The sequence below is a fragment of the Miscanthus floridulus genome, chromosome 6 (genome assembly GCF_019320115.1).
Source record: "Miscanthus floridulus cultivar M001 chromosome 6, ASM1932011v1, whole genome shotgun sequence".
Classification (NCBI taxonomy): Eukaryota; Viridiplantae; Streptophyta; class Magnoliopsida; order Poales; family Poaceae; genus Miscanthus; species Miscanthus floridulus.
In genome coordinates, this window is record NC_089585.1 from 12,395,768 (window position 1) to 12,411,772 (window position 16,005).

Here is a 16,005-nt window from a genome sequence, read left to right on the forward strand (position 1 = left end):
GTGGGCCAGGAAGGCCAACCTACTGGACCCAAGTACCCAACGACCACGCAGGGCCCATCTATCCCTTGGTTAAGTTCCGGGCCGGCCGAAGCCCAGGCCCAGCGGCTCCCGACGCCCCCAACGCAAAAACGGCAACACACCCCCACCTTCCCCACGCGTCGGGCACGAAGGCACGGAAACCGACGAGGCGTTTCCGTTTCCGGCGTGCCTCGCACCGCGTTCAATCGAGCCGGAACGAACCCCAAACAAACCCAAATGCTCGATCCGGCGGATCGAGCGCGTCCAAACTGGAGCCAGCCAGCAGATAATCCCGGTCTTGTGACCCGATTCCGACTGCCACGGGAAGCGCTGGCCCCCAAATCATCACTGCCTGCATCGGCTCGGCACGGCACGGCACCCCCGGTCCGTCGGCTCCTCGTGTCTCGGCGTAAATCTACAGCCTTTGTCCGTCCGGCGGCTGGTCGGATCACACTACCAGCGCTAGGCCTAGGGTTTGGTGTCGAGCGGATCGAGGCCATGGAGAGCGAGGGCAACGCCGCCGCCGCTGGTGCTGGTCACTGGGAGGCGCCGAACGGGGTGATCGTGCTGCCCGTGGGGTCGGCGGCGCCGAGGTTCCTGCAGCAGGAGCCCCAGTACCAGACGCGGAAGCGTGAGATGGAGCGGGAGCAGCAGGACCCGGGGGCGGCGGGGGCGGACCCGGGGGTTTTGGGGCTGGACCTCACGCAGCCGCCGGAGAAGGTGTACTACAAGACTAGGCTGTGCGAGAAGTTCGAGGCGGGCAAGTGCGCGTACGAGGACGGGTGCACCTTCGCGCACGGTTTCGACGAGCTGCGCCCGCCGCTGCCCGTGCTGACCTCGCTCATCCGGCGGAGGTCGCCGCTGCGGCCGCGGTCGTCGTCGCCTGGTGCCGCCACCGCCGGCTCGCAAGGCGGCGGCGGCTACCTTAGGGTGTGCTTCGAGTTCAGGGACACGGGGGCCTGCCACCGGGGGGATAGGTGTGCCTTCGCCCATGCTTCCCCAGCAGGTACGTGCGCGCGCGCTCCACGCCTCCCTATACGTGTGCATGGCGGCCGATCGCTCCCGGATCTCACGGATCGTGCCCTGATCTACCTCGTCCCTGTGTTCTGGCGCAGAGATGCCCTTCCCTGGGGGGCCAAGGTCTGTGGAGCATGCGCTGAGGAACGCGTCGCCGTATGCAAAGGCGTACTCTTCGCCGGGGTCCGCGGCCGCCGCGCACCGTAGCAGTAGCAGCTCCAGCAGCTCTGCACCGTCTTCCACAAGGTCGTTCCCGTCCGTTCCTGCCGGGGAGGGCCGTCGTCGCAAGGTCACCCGACTGGAGCTCCTGAGCCGCAAGAAGATGAGCGGCATCTACGGCGACTGGCCAGAGCAGGACTGAGTGCGCACCATGCATCACCTACCCGATCGAAGCTGCCATGTCTACCTTCCAGCCTTTGATCACCGTGACAACATCCAGAATAATTAAAGAACTGAGCAATCTGCTATTTTGATTTGAACTGATTTGAAAATGTTGTGCTTGTACTTCGTTTCCTGCATGTAATCCGTCTGAACAGACCTCTGCATTCCTGCCATCGTTTCTACTTTCATAAGACTGGAATAATTTTAAGTGCTGTGCTGTTGCTTTCACTCCTAGCTGTCGGTCGTCCTCTGTTGCCTCTGTTGCCTTTGGGCCAAATGGTTCCATGGTTTTGACGCGGCCCATTGGGCTCCCACGCCATTTCTTGCTGCTTGAGTGCGTGGTGTTGTGGCAGTCAGACTGGGAGAGGAACAGAGAGAATTGTGGATCTGTCAATTTGCAGGGGAGTGGAATTGGATCCCAAGGACAAGGGGCAGAGGGTTGCAGAGCTGCAGCCTGCAGCAGGCGGGGAAGGGAAGAGGAGATCATGGGGTCTGGGATTGGAGCCTTACTGGTGCTTGTTGCAGCATGTCTAGCGTCTGCTCCGCCCTGCACTTCGGCTTCTTCCCGCAAGTAAGTTTCTTTTTCTTGCCTCTTGTTCTGACGGATTTGGATCTACACAGCTGTTGTTTCAGAAACCAGTTGGGGTGGGCTTATTGATTTGTTTTCTAGGATAGCATATGTAATTGAGTTCCCCTTCATTTATGCAACGTTTGTTGTTGTGGGAAATGTTGCTAATTATTATGCCTGCTCAAACCAATTAACTACATGTTCTTTGAAGGGTAGTCATAATATTGCCTCTAATATATGTTGATGTTTTTCATCTTTTTAGCTAATTAGGGATATGAATGAGGTAGAAGGGCAGGCCTGGTGCAGTGGTGAGAGCTGTCTCACCGAGTCACCAGGTCGTGGATTCGAAGCAGCCTCTCCGCAGATTTGCGAGGAGGCTTGCCTCGTTTTTCCCCTTCCCCAGACCCCACTCATGTGGGAGCCTCCGGCACTGGGTCTGCCCTTTTAGGGATATGAATGAGGTGACCACATCAGATGATTAAATTGGTGTAAGAAATGACCAGTGGAACATGAAAGGCAGTACGAAATCAACTGCAGACAGACAAGCAATGCAATTAAAAGTACAATGAAAGTGAGAAATGGGGAAGAAATGGGATAGAAAGCTAATATATGCTGTAAATGTGAGAGGAGGATAGCTTGGAAATCAAGAGTACTGGGGTAGAAAGAACTAATGTAGAATTGAAATAACAGAGGAGATAACAGGAACCTGAGCTATAATAAGGATGTAGTAAAACATACTTCTCTAATTTTTTCAAGTTTCCCGAAGATTTTTGGTGTAATTCATTTACTTCTCTTCTACAGATTCGATTTGAGTATCACAGGACGAAATTTGGTGAACTCTACAGATGGCTCCTCTGCAACGTTACATTTTGGTTTTGATTCTTCAAAATCGAAACGACTCTCTTGGCATCCAAGGTATATTTCATCACTGCCCTCTATAGTTTGATAAACCAAAAGCTTATTTAGTTTCCATGTTTAATACAGTGCATCTATTATCCTGACTGCAAGGTTCATGAAATATCTTATCTTTGGATACTTATAATTTTGTGCCTGGAAATCTCGCTGCCTTGAAAATCATATGGCCCTGATTTGTTTTTTACTTCTGCCCCTTTTTTTTACTTGGAGGAGTACCTTGTTTCTTACCTTAATTCAGGGTCTTCTTGTATGAAGGTTTTCTTTCTGACATGGAGTGTGACCACTTGATATCTATGGTATTCCATTCTGCTTATCACTGACAATATGTTCTCATTGTCTTTGTGATTGAAGATAATATTTTCATTGTTGCAGGCACATGGTAAGAAGCAATCATCATTAGTTGTTGGTGGTAGTGCTGGAAATAATTCCCAGGATGCAAGCATCGAAGTGTTCATGGCTGATAGCAAAGTGAGCCTAACCTTCATTTCATGATATTCTGATGAGTGGTTCTTTTAGGATTTTGTAGAAAAGTTCATTCATAGAGACATTGAATCTCTTTGTTCAACAATTTAGTAGGAGTATTTGTCTGTGATCAAATTATCATCTGTGAGCTATGATGATAATTAAGAAATGTGCACGTTACCAGACACCAGTTAAATGAAACATCTGCCCCTTTCTGGTTATCAACCCATTAAATAAATGTGTATTTCTTCATGATTATTTACAATCTGCAGTAGTATATCATAGATGTTAACATATCAGCATAATTTGAAAGTCTGAATTTACTGTCTTTTTTTCTCATGGACAGTTCTGCTTTTAAATTGAAAGATTGTTTTAATCTTATTATATATCTTATCATCCTTATGAAGGACACAATTGTTTCAACAATTGAAGATAGGATATCAGTATGGAGCTTTCTTCCAAAAGGTACCACTTGGTTTACATGATCATGATCTACTCTTTTGTAATTCTGTGTAAACCTGCATTCTGTGTGCTGGGATATTGAATTTTTTAGTGTTCTTCAGATTTTGGAGAGAGTATGCAGATTTTGAAGTATGAGGTGAACAAAAGTGACTATAATAACTATGAACCTCAATCAAACAGTGGCCATGATAGGCTTGTGACAGTTTTGATGTATCTTTCTGATGTCAAGAGAGGTGGTGAAACTGCCTTCCCCAGATCTGAGGTAATATTGTTTTGCCATTGCACCTACTTGTGACGCCCCCTTTCCAGAATATTATGTGCTTTTACTCTATGCATGATTTGTTCTTTTTTTTTAATATTTCAACTGATGTATGGAAGAAAAGTTCTTATACCAAACTATGTTTATAGCTTAAGGGCACCAAAGTTGAGCTAGCAGCGCCATCTGAATGTGCTGGTTATGCTGTACAACCTGTCAAGGGGAATGCAATTCTGCTATTCAATTTAAAGCCTGATGGAGTAATAGACAAGGATAGCCAATATGAAATGTGTTCTGTCCTCGAAGGTGAGGAATGGCTGGCCATAAAACATATCCATTTGAGAAAGATTGATACTCCAAAATCTTCATTGGTGTCCGAAGATGAGTGCACAGATGAAGATGATAGATGCGTCAATTGGGCTACTGGTGGGGAATGTGACAGGAATCCGATATTTATGATAGGAACTCCAGACTACTATGGGAGTTGTCGGAAGAGCTGCCGTGTGTGCTGAGTGTTTCAAGATTTTCCTGAGTAGAAACATGATTGTTGTAGGCAGAGAATGGCTCAACAAAGTTACATGGTGCTAGATTATTTTTACACTTGTCAGCAAATGTAATTTGGAACTCAAACCAAACACTACCTGAGTCTGGATGTTTAATTAAGTTTTTTGGATAGTTTTGAGTTCTTTGGATTGACTATAATGTGTCGCTTGCTAACTTTGTTCTATCAGGCATTGTGGAATGCAGTTCTTGATTCAGAGTTACATGTGAGCAGGGTTCTCTGATTCATGGATAATTTGGTCATTTTGTGGTGTGAGCTTTATGTGTTCACTTTTTTGTTATGCAGACGCTTCATACTTTACACCCTTTGGAGTAGACCTCACCATGGGCCTCGGGGGAGGAGAAAAAAAAAACTGATCCAATCCATCTCGACTGGTGCATCAGGTGGGTCAGACTCATGATTTTTGACCCGCAACAGTCATCGGGTCTCGAGCTAGCAAAAAAAATTGTCAGGTGTTTTGGGCCGGACCTAAACCTGATTTGAACTCATGTCTACTTTGCAGTTGCTCTAGACACAAAATGTGATGATTGCTTTTATTATGCCTCGTTTGAAACTTGTGATTTATTTTTCAGAATCCCGTGTTTTTTCTATTGTGAAATTAAACAACTTTTGTAAATTCCCAGTACGATTTCTATTCTAGCGTTTCAAACGGAGCCTTAACATAATCATGAAGTTTACTCTAGGGGGGCCAGTGCTTTAGTGTTATCCTTTGTAAGCCACCCCTAGAGCGCTGCCAAGGCGTGATGTAAACAACATTCTCTACCTTAATACAAAGACAAAGACGCGCAAGCATTTTGCGTGTTCGGAAAAAAAACGGAGCCCTAACTTTTTAATAGAGAAATTTCAGTATGATTTCCGACAATCCATCTTTGTTAGCTAGACATCTAATCGTGCACCATAACAAATACTTGCCAAACCTAGATGTTTCCTATTTGATCCCAAATCAAAATCTCAACAAAAATTCGGCCATAACTAGGTGATTGTTAGACAAACAACAAAAGGGGGTTTTTTTTGAGAAAAACATTCTAGTGACTACATACCACAAAACTAAGTATGAAATTCAAGTATAGCACGTACCTTTCTGGCGCCTTTGGTTGTGGTTCTTGATCCAAATATCTTAGGCCATCCAACTTTTTTTTGTCATGTTAGACCTCAAACATTGAACATAGCATCAAACCTAAATTCAATCAAGGTGAAACGTGTGAGAACAACAAGTTATGTTTTTAGGTAACGATGGATATGCTAGGCGCAAGGTTACATGAGGCACTAGCTAGGAATTGACCCTCTGCCTAGAGCCTAAGCAAGCCTACGTGTTTTAAGGCGTTTTGTATACATATACATTTACATATATTGCATCTAAAAAAAGAATAAACCAGAACAATGGGCTTAGTTTGGGAAAAGAAAGGCCCATCAAAGAGTCCAGCCCACCTTACCCACTCCCAACCTTGTCCATCCGCCTCTTCCTAGTTCCAGTTGCGCGCCCGCACTTGTCACCCGCCGCCTCTGCCTCCTCCCAGCCGTGCTCATCGACCACTGCCTCTGCCTCCTCCAGGACAAGCTCATTGCCCACGGCCTCTGCCCCTCCTCTCGGTGTCGGCCGCCCACCGCTAGCTTCCTCCTAGGCGCACTCACTGCCTCTGACGCCACCCGCCGTCACTCCCTCAAGCAACAGAGCTCTAGATCTAGGGGCATGCCGCCTATCCTCTACCTACCCCTTAGGCGAGGCGATGCCCCTCCGCCTAGTGCATAAGCGCGCGTAGGTGAACGCCTAATAGCACCTTTTGGAACATTGGCTACTAGATGAAGATGTCGCTTAGCACTACTACAAAAAACTTAGTGGAGGTGGGCAAAATAGGTTAACGGAGGCGGGCATTGCAACCGCCTCCGTCCAAAGGTCTCCGTTAATATAGACCTATGGAGGCAGTTGCTTTGTCTGCCTTGGTTAACCTATTAACGTGCACCGGCGAGCCTGTTCCCAAGCTCGTCGGCGAGCTCGTTCCCAGCACACTAGCCAGATCTGGCCAGCGCCGGAGAAGGACCGAGCCTCGCGCCACCGCCACGTTAAAGAAGGGCCAAGCCTGCGCCGTGCCTCCGCCACCAGATCTGGTCACACCACCACCAGATCCGCCCCTCTAGAACCAGATCCACCGTCATCGAGGATGGGGAAGAAGCGTCGCTCACCAGATCCGCCGTCAGGGTGGGGAAGGGGTGCCATCGAGTCGGTTTTGCCGCTTAGGGGTGGAGCGGCACCACCGTGCTTGGTGGAGGAGTGGCGCCGCCACTGCAGCCTACTCAGGTTGGAGGAATGGCACCACCGCCATAGCCTGCTCGGTTTGGAGGAGGGGCGTCGACGCCGTGCTTGGTGGAGGAGGGGCTCCACTGCCAGCTCGGGGGGGGGGGGGGGGGTCGTCGCACACGGGGAGAGGAAGGGGCGCCGCCATGCACGAGAGAAGGAGGGGTGCCGCCGCACACAGGAGAAGGAGGGCGCATGGGAAAAGGAGGGGGCGCCTTGCAGGGGCGCGCGGGGGAGGAGCTAAGAGAGATAAGTCAGGAAACCCTAACTCCTACTATTTATATAAGCCTGATAGGTGGTATGGTATGGGCTTTTGGCTGGGCCTTGGTATATTTATGGAGGCAGGCCTTATAAGGCGCCTGCCTCCGAAAATGGCCTCCATTTTTTGTCGTTAATAGATTATAGGAGGCGGTTATTTAGCGACCGTCTCCGTTAGAGCATTAACGGAGACGGACAGCTAAATCTGCCCTGCCTCCATTAATCTTTAACCGAGGTGGGCGCTTGGCCAATGGCCTTGCCACCGATTAATGGAGGCGGCCACCCAGCCCTCCCGCCTTGGATAATAAAAGGGCAGCGCCTCGCAAAATCTTTCCTGTAGTAGTGTAGATGGGAAAGTGGTTACCTTAATCAGAAGGATGGCGACAGAGAGCCAAGCAATGAGTAATGCTGATCCATAGCGATAAACCATGGCAGCGATGTCGAAGATGGGGAAAGTGGTTACCTATAGTTGGAAGGTTGGCGTCAGAGAAGCAAGTGACTAGTAGATCCACAATAACGAAGAGATGGTAGTGATACTAAGTGTAGTGAATTAAACATCATGTGACGACGCACATGGGGAAGGCAAAGACGATGGCCGTAGCAGGAAGAGCGGGCTCAGAGGGGGAGCTTACGACGGTGGCTATGGTGGTGGTAGGCAGGTGTGGGGATGTACCAAAAAAAGAGGAGTGGCGATGGCGCGGTTGTGTTAGGAGGGAAAGGGGAAAGACGCTAGAGGTGGTCTTATTAGGGTTTACATTGGCACAAATCTCAAAACAATTTGATAATTTCAACATCTAATAATATCAGAACAATCTTTTAATGTTCATTTTAATTACAAATATATCCTTTGATATTTTGTTAGGAAAGAGGGGGAAATGTGCTTGAGGTGGTCATATTAGGGTTTACCCCGGCACGAATCTCCAAACAACTCAACGGTTTCAACATCTAACTATATTATCAAGACAATCCTTTGAAATTGTGTTTATTACAAATACATCCTTTGAGTATTATTATAGGCAGCCTAGGGATCGGTATACGTTACTATTGACGTTTATATCCCTATCATTTTTTAAATATTACATGGTAGCCAATGCAGGTTGCAGGGTCACCCAAATGTTCTCCTAGACAGTGTGGTCCTGAGTCCTGACTTTCCCTTGTATCACCTAGGTCTCGTTCGTTTGGGGCAGTTTGACACCAGGATTCATTCCGGCTGATGAAATCTTATACAAATAAACTAACCATGCGGGGAACTGTTCCGGGCAGTGATAAAGACGAACGGGCCCTTACTGTAAAACCACCACCAAACCCCTGCTGGGCCGTCCGCTCCCGTCAGATCGGATCGATCACTCGACGAGACCTCTCACCTCCGCCAGTCGCCATGGCGGCGCTGCTGCTGCGTAGGCTCGCCGGGTCCCACCGCGGCCGCGTGCCGCTGGGGGCCGCCGCCGCCGCAGCCTGCGGTGGAGCCGCGCTCTTCTACGCCTCGTCTTCCCCCACCGTTGTACGAAACTGAGAACTGCCTGCTGCTGCCCCCATTTCATTTCCCGGTTTTTGTTTCCTCCGTTCCTTGCCGCTGCTGATTTCTGAATGAGATGTGATGCGTTTGTTGCTTGGCTAACGGTGCCCGATGATTGCAGGCGCACCTGGAGGAGAAGGGCGAAGCCGCTGAGAAAGTTGGTGAGCTGCAGCCCCCCTTTCTCTCCGAATTTAACCCGATCTAGGTTTCGTCGATGTGGGGATTGATCATATTTATGTGTATCTGCCTATGAAACCTTTTTTCGTTTGTTGCGTGGTTTTCTGAGCTGAAAATGATGTTTGCGGCTGGATTCCACTTCCACATTGTTTGGAACATGGAACATATCATTTAGAGGAATTTCGCTATTCGAGTGTGATGATTGCTGTTATGAATGATGGTCCACGGTCACATGTGTTGCTGGAGGCAACCCAAATCGTAGAGTTTACATTAGTTGAAGAGTTCAAGCATTTTAGTATTCATGTTGCTGTATAGTGAAATTGTTGCACCCTACATATCGTTTTAAGGGGTGCTGTTCTTTCATGTTACATATCACAATGAATAAGTTTACATGATATGGTTAATCTCTGCTTTTTTCCTACTTTTATCATTTATAAACCACCTCTAAGGTTACAAAATTTAGATAGTCTCAGCATACTGGTGAGAGCTGGTGCAGTGGTGAGAGCTGTCTCACTGAGTCACCAGGTCGTGGGTTCGAAGCAGCCTCTCTGCAGATTTGCGGGGGGAAGGCTTGCCTCGGTTTTTCCCTTCCTCAGACCCCACTCATGTGGGAGCCTCTGGCACTGGGTCTGTCTGTCAGCATACTGGTGAACTTTTCCTTCGTATGCTTACATTATATTGCCGTTTGTGTTGTTTACTTGTTTCTTGATGGAACATTGTCTTGTTTTTCAGCACTTAACCCTGATAAGTGGTTAGAGTTCAAGCTCCAAGAGAAGGCAACAGTTAGCCACAACTCGCAGTTATTCAGGTAACTATTGAAGAAATCCTTCCTTAATTTCATGACTCCAGGAATACTTCTTTATCTTGTTGTTTGACAGAATATGTGGCTATGCTTTTACTGTGTGGGTTATCTTAATCTTGTGTGGTACATTGTATAAGTGCTTAATTTTGTTTTCATCATGATTCTCGTATGTACCATGCTAGCGGCTTCTCCTTTATTTAAGTTTTATAGAGTTTATTTGCTTCAGTGTGAGGCTTATGCAAGTAATTTTGTCTTGTAGGTTTTCATTTGATCCATCAACTAAGCTGGGACTTGATGTTGCCTCGTGCCTCATCACAAGGTATCTTCTTCAACTGCAAGGTGTCGTGTCTTTTTTAGGGAAAGCCCTTATCGCTGTCAATGCAAGGTGTCATGTCTTTACTGGGAGGATCTTTTTGTGTCGAATTTGAATAAATTGTGCTTATATATATTTCTTATTCAGTTCTTCCAAATTCTATATACATGCATGCTTCCTATTATCCTATTTGAAGCCAGTGTTTTTACGAATAACAGTTGTGCAAAGCAAAATGGCCATTTCTGTTTCTCCAATCAAAAGGCTGATGTTCTCTGCTATCTGTTCATGTTCACTGAATCCTTTTAGCAATTTGGTAGTCTTATGACTCTTATCTAGAGAGTAGAGGCTGGATTGGTTTGTAGACCATTTGCACACATTTTAGCAGTCGGTATGCTTCCTATCCTGTGTGTTGACTACCTGAGATGAATTCATTGCAGGGCACCTATCGGCGAGGAAGTTGAGGGAAGAAGAAAATTTGTGATTCGACCGTAAGTTCTATGCTAAATGAATCAAATGCATAGTGTAAAGTGCCATCTACCTGAACGCCCTCTTGTAACTTAATTATTTGATGTAAAAGCATTAGCACAAATAAGAAAGAAGCATAAATGGAAGCTGATCTCCAGTATAGCAATACTTGTAATTTTCTCTGATCATATCATGTTTCCTTCAGGTACACACCTATCTCTGATCCAGATTCTAAAGGATATTTTGACCTATTGATCAAGGTATGTTAAAAAGTCACTCTATAAATTCCAGAACTTGTAATTGTCATAAATCATTAGAGTTCCAATAGAGTGGAGGAGAAGTATATTGGTACCGATCTACAAGAATAAAGGGGATATTCAAAGTTGTACTAATTACCGGGGAATTAAGTTGATGAGCCATACTATGAAGCTATGGGAGAGAGTTATCGAGCATTGCTTGAGAGCAATAACGCGGGTCTCTATGAACCAATTTGGTTTCATGCCCGGAAGGTCAACCATGGAAGCCATTTTCTTAATAACACAAGTTATGGAGCGGTATAGGGAGAAGAAGAAGGACCTGCACATGGTTTTTATTGACTTGGAGAAGGCTTATGATAAAATACCAAGGAATGTTATGTGGTGGGCTTTGGACAAACATAAAGTCCCAACGAAGTACGTCGGGCTCATTAAGGACATGTACAACAATGTTGTGACTAGAGTTCAAACAAGTGATGGAGACACGGATGACTTCTCGATTAGGATATGACTACATCAAGGGTCAGCTTTGAGCCCTTATTTGTTTGCCTTAGTGATGGATGAGGTCACAAGGGACATACAAGGGGACATCCCTTGGTGTATGCTTTTCGCGGACGATGTAGTGCTAGTTGATGAAAGCCGGACATGAGTGAATCAGAAACTGGAATTATGGCGGGAGACTTTGGAGTCCAAAGGTTTTAGACTCAGTAGAACTAAAACTGAGTATATGAGATGTGACTTCGGCACTACTACTCGGGAGGAGGAAGATATTAGTTTGGAAGGTCAAGTAGTGCCTAGGAAGAATACCTTTCGATATTTAGGATCAATGCTACAGAAAGACGGGGATATTGATGAAGATGTTAGCCATAGAATCAAAGTAGGGTGGATGAAGTGGCGGCAAGCATCTGGTGTCCTATGTGACAAAAGGGTACCACAGAAGCTAAAAGGCAAGTTTTATAGGACGGCGATTAGACCTGCTATGTTGTATGGTGCAGAATGTTGGCCTACAAAAAGACGACATGTTCAACAAATAAGTGTCGCAGAAATGCGTATGTTGCGTTGGATTTGCGGTCATACAAGAAGGGATCGAGTTCGGAACGATGATATACGTGATAGATTAGGGGTAGCACCAATTGAAGAAAAGCTTGTCCAACACCGGTTGAGATGGTTTGGACATGTCCAACGGAGACCTCCAGAGGCACCGGTGCGTAGTGGAATCCTAAGCTAGGAGAGTAACGTGAAGAGAGGCAGACGAAGACCGAAGTTGACTTGGGTAGAGGCAATAAAATGAGACTTGAAAGGATGGAATATACCCAAAGACTTAGCCTTAGATAGGAGTGCTTGGAAGACAGCTATTCATGTGCCTGAACCTTGATTGCTCTTGCTGGGTTTCAACTCTAGTCTACCCCAACTTGTTTGGGACTTAAAGGCTTTGTTGTTGTTGTTGTTGATGGAAATGGAATCAGGACTAATAGAATAATGGTCTGCCATTTGATTTCTATTTGTGTGCATAATATGTGTTTTTTTTTTTTACTTTTTGCTAATTGTACTCTGTACAGGTTTATCCTGATGGGAAAATGAGTCAGTATTTTGCAAGTTTGAAGCCAGGAGATGTTTTGGAAGTCAAAGGGTATTATGACATGAAAATTGTATAGGTTTTTATGTATGCTGCTGCATTTTGTCACTCAAGCTTTTTATGATTTTGCTAGGCCCATTGAAAAGCTCAGATACAGCCCAAACATGAAAAAACAAATTGGGATGGTAAGATAAGCCTCAACTTTGACCTAGTTCTTGACCTTTTGAATTCATCCCCGCAAGGGTAACGATGGATAATTTATTCATGTATTTGTTTCAATTCTTCTTAGCTCATAGGTTTGTTTTACTTGATTAGAGAGTAACCCGGTAACCATACTATAGCCGTTGAATAATGTGCATGCCTTTGATTCCAGATTGCTGGTGGTACTGGTATAACACCAATGCTGCAGGTTGTCAGGGCTATCCTCAAAAACCCTGATGACAACACTCAAGTAAGCTAGCGCCACAAACTCTGAAGTTTCTTCAAAATTGGTTCTTTTCATGCATTTTAGCTACGCTTTAGCGTCTTTCTGAGAAAGCATTGTTTCAATGTTCACATAGCCACATGCCTCAGTAGGCATTCTGCCAGAAACCAGAGCAGATTGATGTCTTTATTTTCACGCAATCTTCTCAAGCAACAACAGCAGTTTTAAGGCTGGACTATATTCTACCCATATGTATTCTAACTTATGTTCTTATTCTGTTTATTCATATCTAGGTCTCCTTAATTTATGCCAACGTGTCACCAGATGATATCTTGCTCAAAAGAGAACTGGATAGACTTGCCAGTAGCTATCCTAACTTCAAGGTTGGTATTGCATTGAGTAGTCCATCAGGACATGGATAATTTTCTTCTGTATGTGTAACGTTGTCCTTGAAAAATTACAGGTATTTTATACAGTTGATAAACCGTCAACTGACTGGAGGGGTGGTGTTGGTTTTGTATCAAAGGACATGGTTTTGAAAGGTTTGCCAGGCCCTGCTGAGGAGTCCCTGATTCTTGTGAGTACTTCATGAATTCATGACATATCTGCTGAGGAGTTTCTTCTTCTGAATATTTATGTTTTTAACAAAGTCATTTTGATTAATTTTGTTTATGTAAACTTAATTCCCCTATGTCACCATATAGGTGCATCCTAACAAAAAAAACCCTCCCTAAATTTTCCTCCAACAGATTCTCTATCTCAAATAACATATAGGGTGGATAACATGTGACCCCGTATTTGAGGGAGAGAGAGGGTGACTTAGGATACCACTAAATATAGGATGTTGGATAGGGGGGCTGTTGGAGGGTGATTTTTGTTGCATAAACCCTTAAAAGGTTGGATAGGGAAACTCTTGGAGATGCTCTTAAGGTTGCTTATGATCTCCAACATCATCTTCATTTCTTGGATTGTTAATAGCATCTGTTTCATGATTTTTGTTTATTCAGGTTTGTGGTCCACCAGGAATGATGAATCACATATCTGGAGACAAGGCCAAGGATAGATCGCAGGGCGAGGTATTGTGGATTTTTTTTTGTTTATTTTTATTGCTGGTTGTTTGATGAACCGTGACTAGGGGCTACCCCAACTTGTTTGGGACTGACAAGCTTTCTTGTTGTTGTTGTTACTTGAAATGTGAACACTTGGATTTTTTTTTTATGTTTGTATAGTATGGGCGGCACACCTACTAAGGAAGCTTATATCATAACTAGGACAACACACTAGATTTACACTATCCACTAGAGCTTGCGTTGCCCTTCTTTCTGTAACCATGTTACTGTTTCGTTAATCCAATTTTGGTTTATACGTGTTGTGCAGCTCTCTGGCATTCTGAAAGACTTAGGATACACGGCAGAGATGGTATACAAATTCTGAGAAGACAGTAGATTCTGCTGACATACATATACTTGCTTCCCGGCAGTCAATAAAACACACCTGAACTTTTTTGTTATTGTTGCAGCGTCTGGCTCTGAACTGGAAACAGTTTTGACTTGTTTCCTTATTATGTAATAATGTTCATCTGAGAATTCTAGTTCTAGGTTCGAGTATGGTGGAGCTGATGGCTGCAGTGATCTGCAGATGCCACGCTGCGATGTTTACGAAAAATCTAGTATGTTGGCACTTGAGATAAAGCTATCGAGTTCTAGTCGACATTTGCAGTGAATTCTAGTATGTTGTTAAGATGGAACCCAGCCATTTGTGGCAATCATTAGCACTTCAGCAGTAGTAAGGTGCTTGGATGCTGCGTGTGGTCGCGCTCGAGTTCTGCGGTCTGCGCTGCTGCTCCGAATGTGCCGTGGCATCTAGGACGATGCCGTTGGTGGATGTCGTAATCGTGGGAGCCGGGAGGAACTTGGATAGGGAGGCTTTGTTCTGTTGCCGTTCGCATGAACTGCTTACCACACGGTTCTTTCAGTGGCCGTAAGCGTCCTGGCCTTACCTGGACCTCACTTCTTGTTGTCATGGTCTATCGGAGAGGTCCACTGTGTCAGTGTTCAGAGCTGGTAACGTGAATTTGCTGCAGTGATGCTAACTGCCATGGACGGCGAATTGAGAATAGCATTATTGCCTGATTACGGGCCATAGCAGTAGTTGCCGTGGTTGACACATTGGGCTCGTCTTTCGTCAGCGCTTAGATAGGTTAGAACACAAGTCGGGGGTAGCGCAACCATAGATTAGGCCATATCCACGGAAGGTTTGTCTTAGTTTAACTCATTGCAGAGTGCAGACGAACCTCACTTACATTGTTAACGATTAAGCATGTTTGGCCGTCGCCATCATCGGACCCCTTATCTCGGCAATTTGCCGATTTTTCACCAATTCGTGGATGTGGATACGTCTCTTATTTAGCTAGGTCCAAATCATTCTCTTCATCCCTCACTCAAGTCCTCATTGCACGCCACACGATACAAAAACTCTCTGTTCACAAACCGCGGAGGGAGAAGGGAGGAGCATGGCAGGGCTGCAGAGATCTTCACAGACATTCAGGAGGTCTGGCTCATCAGGCTTGGTCTGGGACGAGAGGCTCATGTCACACGACGGCAACCAGAGGGAGCCAGAGGACGCAGCCATGGAGTCCAAGGAGCTGAGGCACTCCCGTAGCGTTGGCTCCGTTGGGCTTGGGCTGCAGCTGCAGCGCAGGCGCAACGACGAGAGCAGCAGCCAGGGCTTCCGTACTCGGCGTGTAGCCCCAGCTCTGGACCCGCCTTCGCCCAAGGTTCCTGGCTGCATCTTCTGTGGAATTTTCAGGAAGGCAGGAGCTTCACGGCCATCTAAGCCCAGAAGGTGCTAGCTAGGCTGGTCTACTATTCTACTGTGTATCAGTGTATGGGGAGCTGGGAACAGGGACCGTCAGTTTTCCTTGAGCCCCTGCAAAGGTTCATGTTACTCGTGTATGGATGCTAGATGAGATGTATAGTTGTAGTTTGGACAAGCTTGTGTGTTTCTACTTCCTGTATTGCTGTGTTTTTTCCTTTGTAGCTCTACCTACACCCATAAGCTGTATTCTTGAACGACTACCTTCCATCATGTACATAATAGAGTTTGCACATCTCTTACTAGCATACAGCATATATGTAATTACGAGTACATGAACATGGTGCTCTTCTTTGTATGCTTCTACATGAATATGGTGCTCTTGTTTGACTTCAAGATCGTTCTGAACTTTACACAACCATGCCGCTTGGGATCAACCAAGACCAGCCAGAGTATTGTCGGTCACTCAACA

The 16,005-nt window shown here is 45.9% G+C and overlaps 4 protein-coding genes across 4 annotated transcripts; all 4 read left to right on the top strand.

The window, feature by feature from the left end:
* Positions 1-204: 204 nt before the first annotated feature.
* On the top strand, positions 205-1,631 carry LOC136457652 (zinc finger CCCH domain-containing protein 1-like). The gene is made up of 2 exons (XM_066457676.1): positions 205-1,024; positions 1,134-1,631. Exons 1-2 carry the CDS (start codon positions 256-258, stop codon positions 1,394-1,396), a joined length of 1,032 nt encoding a protein of 343 aa, XP_066313773.1. The 5' UTR covers positions 205-255; the 3' UTR covers positions 1,397-1,631.
* A 54-nt stretch (positions 1,632-1,685) lies between these two features.
* Positions 1,686-4,754, top strand: LOC136457651 (probable prolyl 4-hydroxylase 6). Its single transcript, XM_066457675.1, has 7 exons — positions 1,686-1,987; positions 2,786-2,899; positions 3,138-3,195; positions 3,272-3,367; positions 3,769-3,826; positions 3,925-4,085; positions 4,232-4,754. The coding sequence occupies exons 1-7, from the start codon at positions 1,701-1,703 to the stop codon at positions 4,589-4,591; spliced, it is 1,134 nt and encodes a 377-aa protein (XP_066313772.1). The 5' UTR covers positions 1,686-1,700; the 3' UTR covers positions 4,592-4,754.
* A 3,708-nt stretch (positions 4,755-8,462) lies between these two features.
* On the top strand, positions 8,463-14,431 carry LOC136461658 (NADH-cytochrome b5 reductase-like protein). The gene is made up of 13 exons (XM_066460946.1): positions 8,463-8,693; positions 8,830-8,869; positions 9,618-9,693; positions 9,947-10,006; positions 10,438-10,488; positions 10,671-10,725; positions 12,279-12,349; positions 12,429-12,480; positions 12,669-12,746; positions 13,013-13,102; positions 13,183-13,296; positions 13,727-13,795; positions 14,097-14,431. Exons 1-13 carry the CDS (start codon positions 8,571-8,573, stop codon positions 14,151-14,153), a joined length of 936 nt encoding a protein of 311 aa, XP_066317043.1. The 5' UTR covers positions 8,463-8,570; the 3' UTR covers positions 14,154-14,431.
* Positions 14,432-15,231: 800 nt separating this feature from the next.
* On the top strand, positions 15,232-15,789 carry LOC136460219 (uncharacterized protein At1g15400-like). The gene is made up of 2 exons (XM_066460008.1): positions 15,232-15,563; positions 15,759-15,789. Exons 1-2 carry the CDS (start codon positions 15,232-15,234, stop codon positions 15,787-15,789), a joined length of 363 nt encoding a protein of 120 aa, XP_066316105.1.
* The last annotated feature ends 216 nt before the right edge of the window (positions 15,790-16,005 follow it).

Bases quoted from the DNA above. Each gene is read 5' to 3' on its own strand.
- LOC136461658 (XM_066460946.1), top strand. From the start codon at position 8,571: ATGGCGGCGCTGCTGCTGCGTAGGCTCGCCGGGTCCCACCGCGGCCGC. The intron at 12,350-12,428 runs GTATTATGACAT...TGATTTTGCTAG, and splicing joins GATGTTTTGGAAGTCAAAGG to GCCCATTGAAAAGCTCAGAT. The intron at 13,796-14,096 runs GTATTGTGGATT...CGTGTTGTGCAG, and splicing joins AGGATAGATCGCAGGGCGAG to CTCTCTGGCATTCTGAAAGA.
- LOC136457652 (XM_066457676.1), top strand. From the start codon at position 256: ATGCTCGATCCGGCGGATCGAGCGCGTCCAAACTGGAGCCAGCCAGCA. The intron at 1,025-1,133 runs GTACGTGCGCGC...GTTCTGGCGCAG, and splicing joins CGCCCATGCTTCCCCAGCAG to AGATGCCCTTCCCTGGGGGG.
- LOC136460219 (XM_066460008.1), top strand. From the start codon at position 15,232: ATGGCAGGGCTGCAGAGATCTTCACAGACATTCAGGAGGTCTGGCTCA. The intron at 15,564-15,758 runs GTGCTAGCTAGG...TTTCCTTTGTAG, and splicing joins CGGCCATCTAAGCCCAGAAG to CTCTACCTACACCCATAAGC.
- LOC136457651 (XM_066457675.1), top strand. From the start codon at position 1,701: ATGGTTTTGACGCGGCCCATTGGGCTCCCACGCCATTTCTTGCTGCTT. The intron at 2,900-3,137 runs GTATATTTCATC...ACCTTAATTCAG, and splicing joins CGACTCTCTTGGCATCCAAG to GGTCTTCTTGTATGAAGGTT. The intron at 3,368-3,768 runs GTGAGCCTAACC...ATCCTTATGAAG, and splicing joins TGTTCATGGCTGATAGCAAA to GACACAATTGTTTCAACAAT.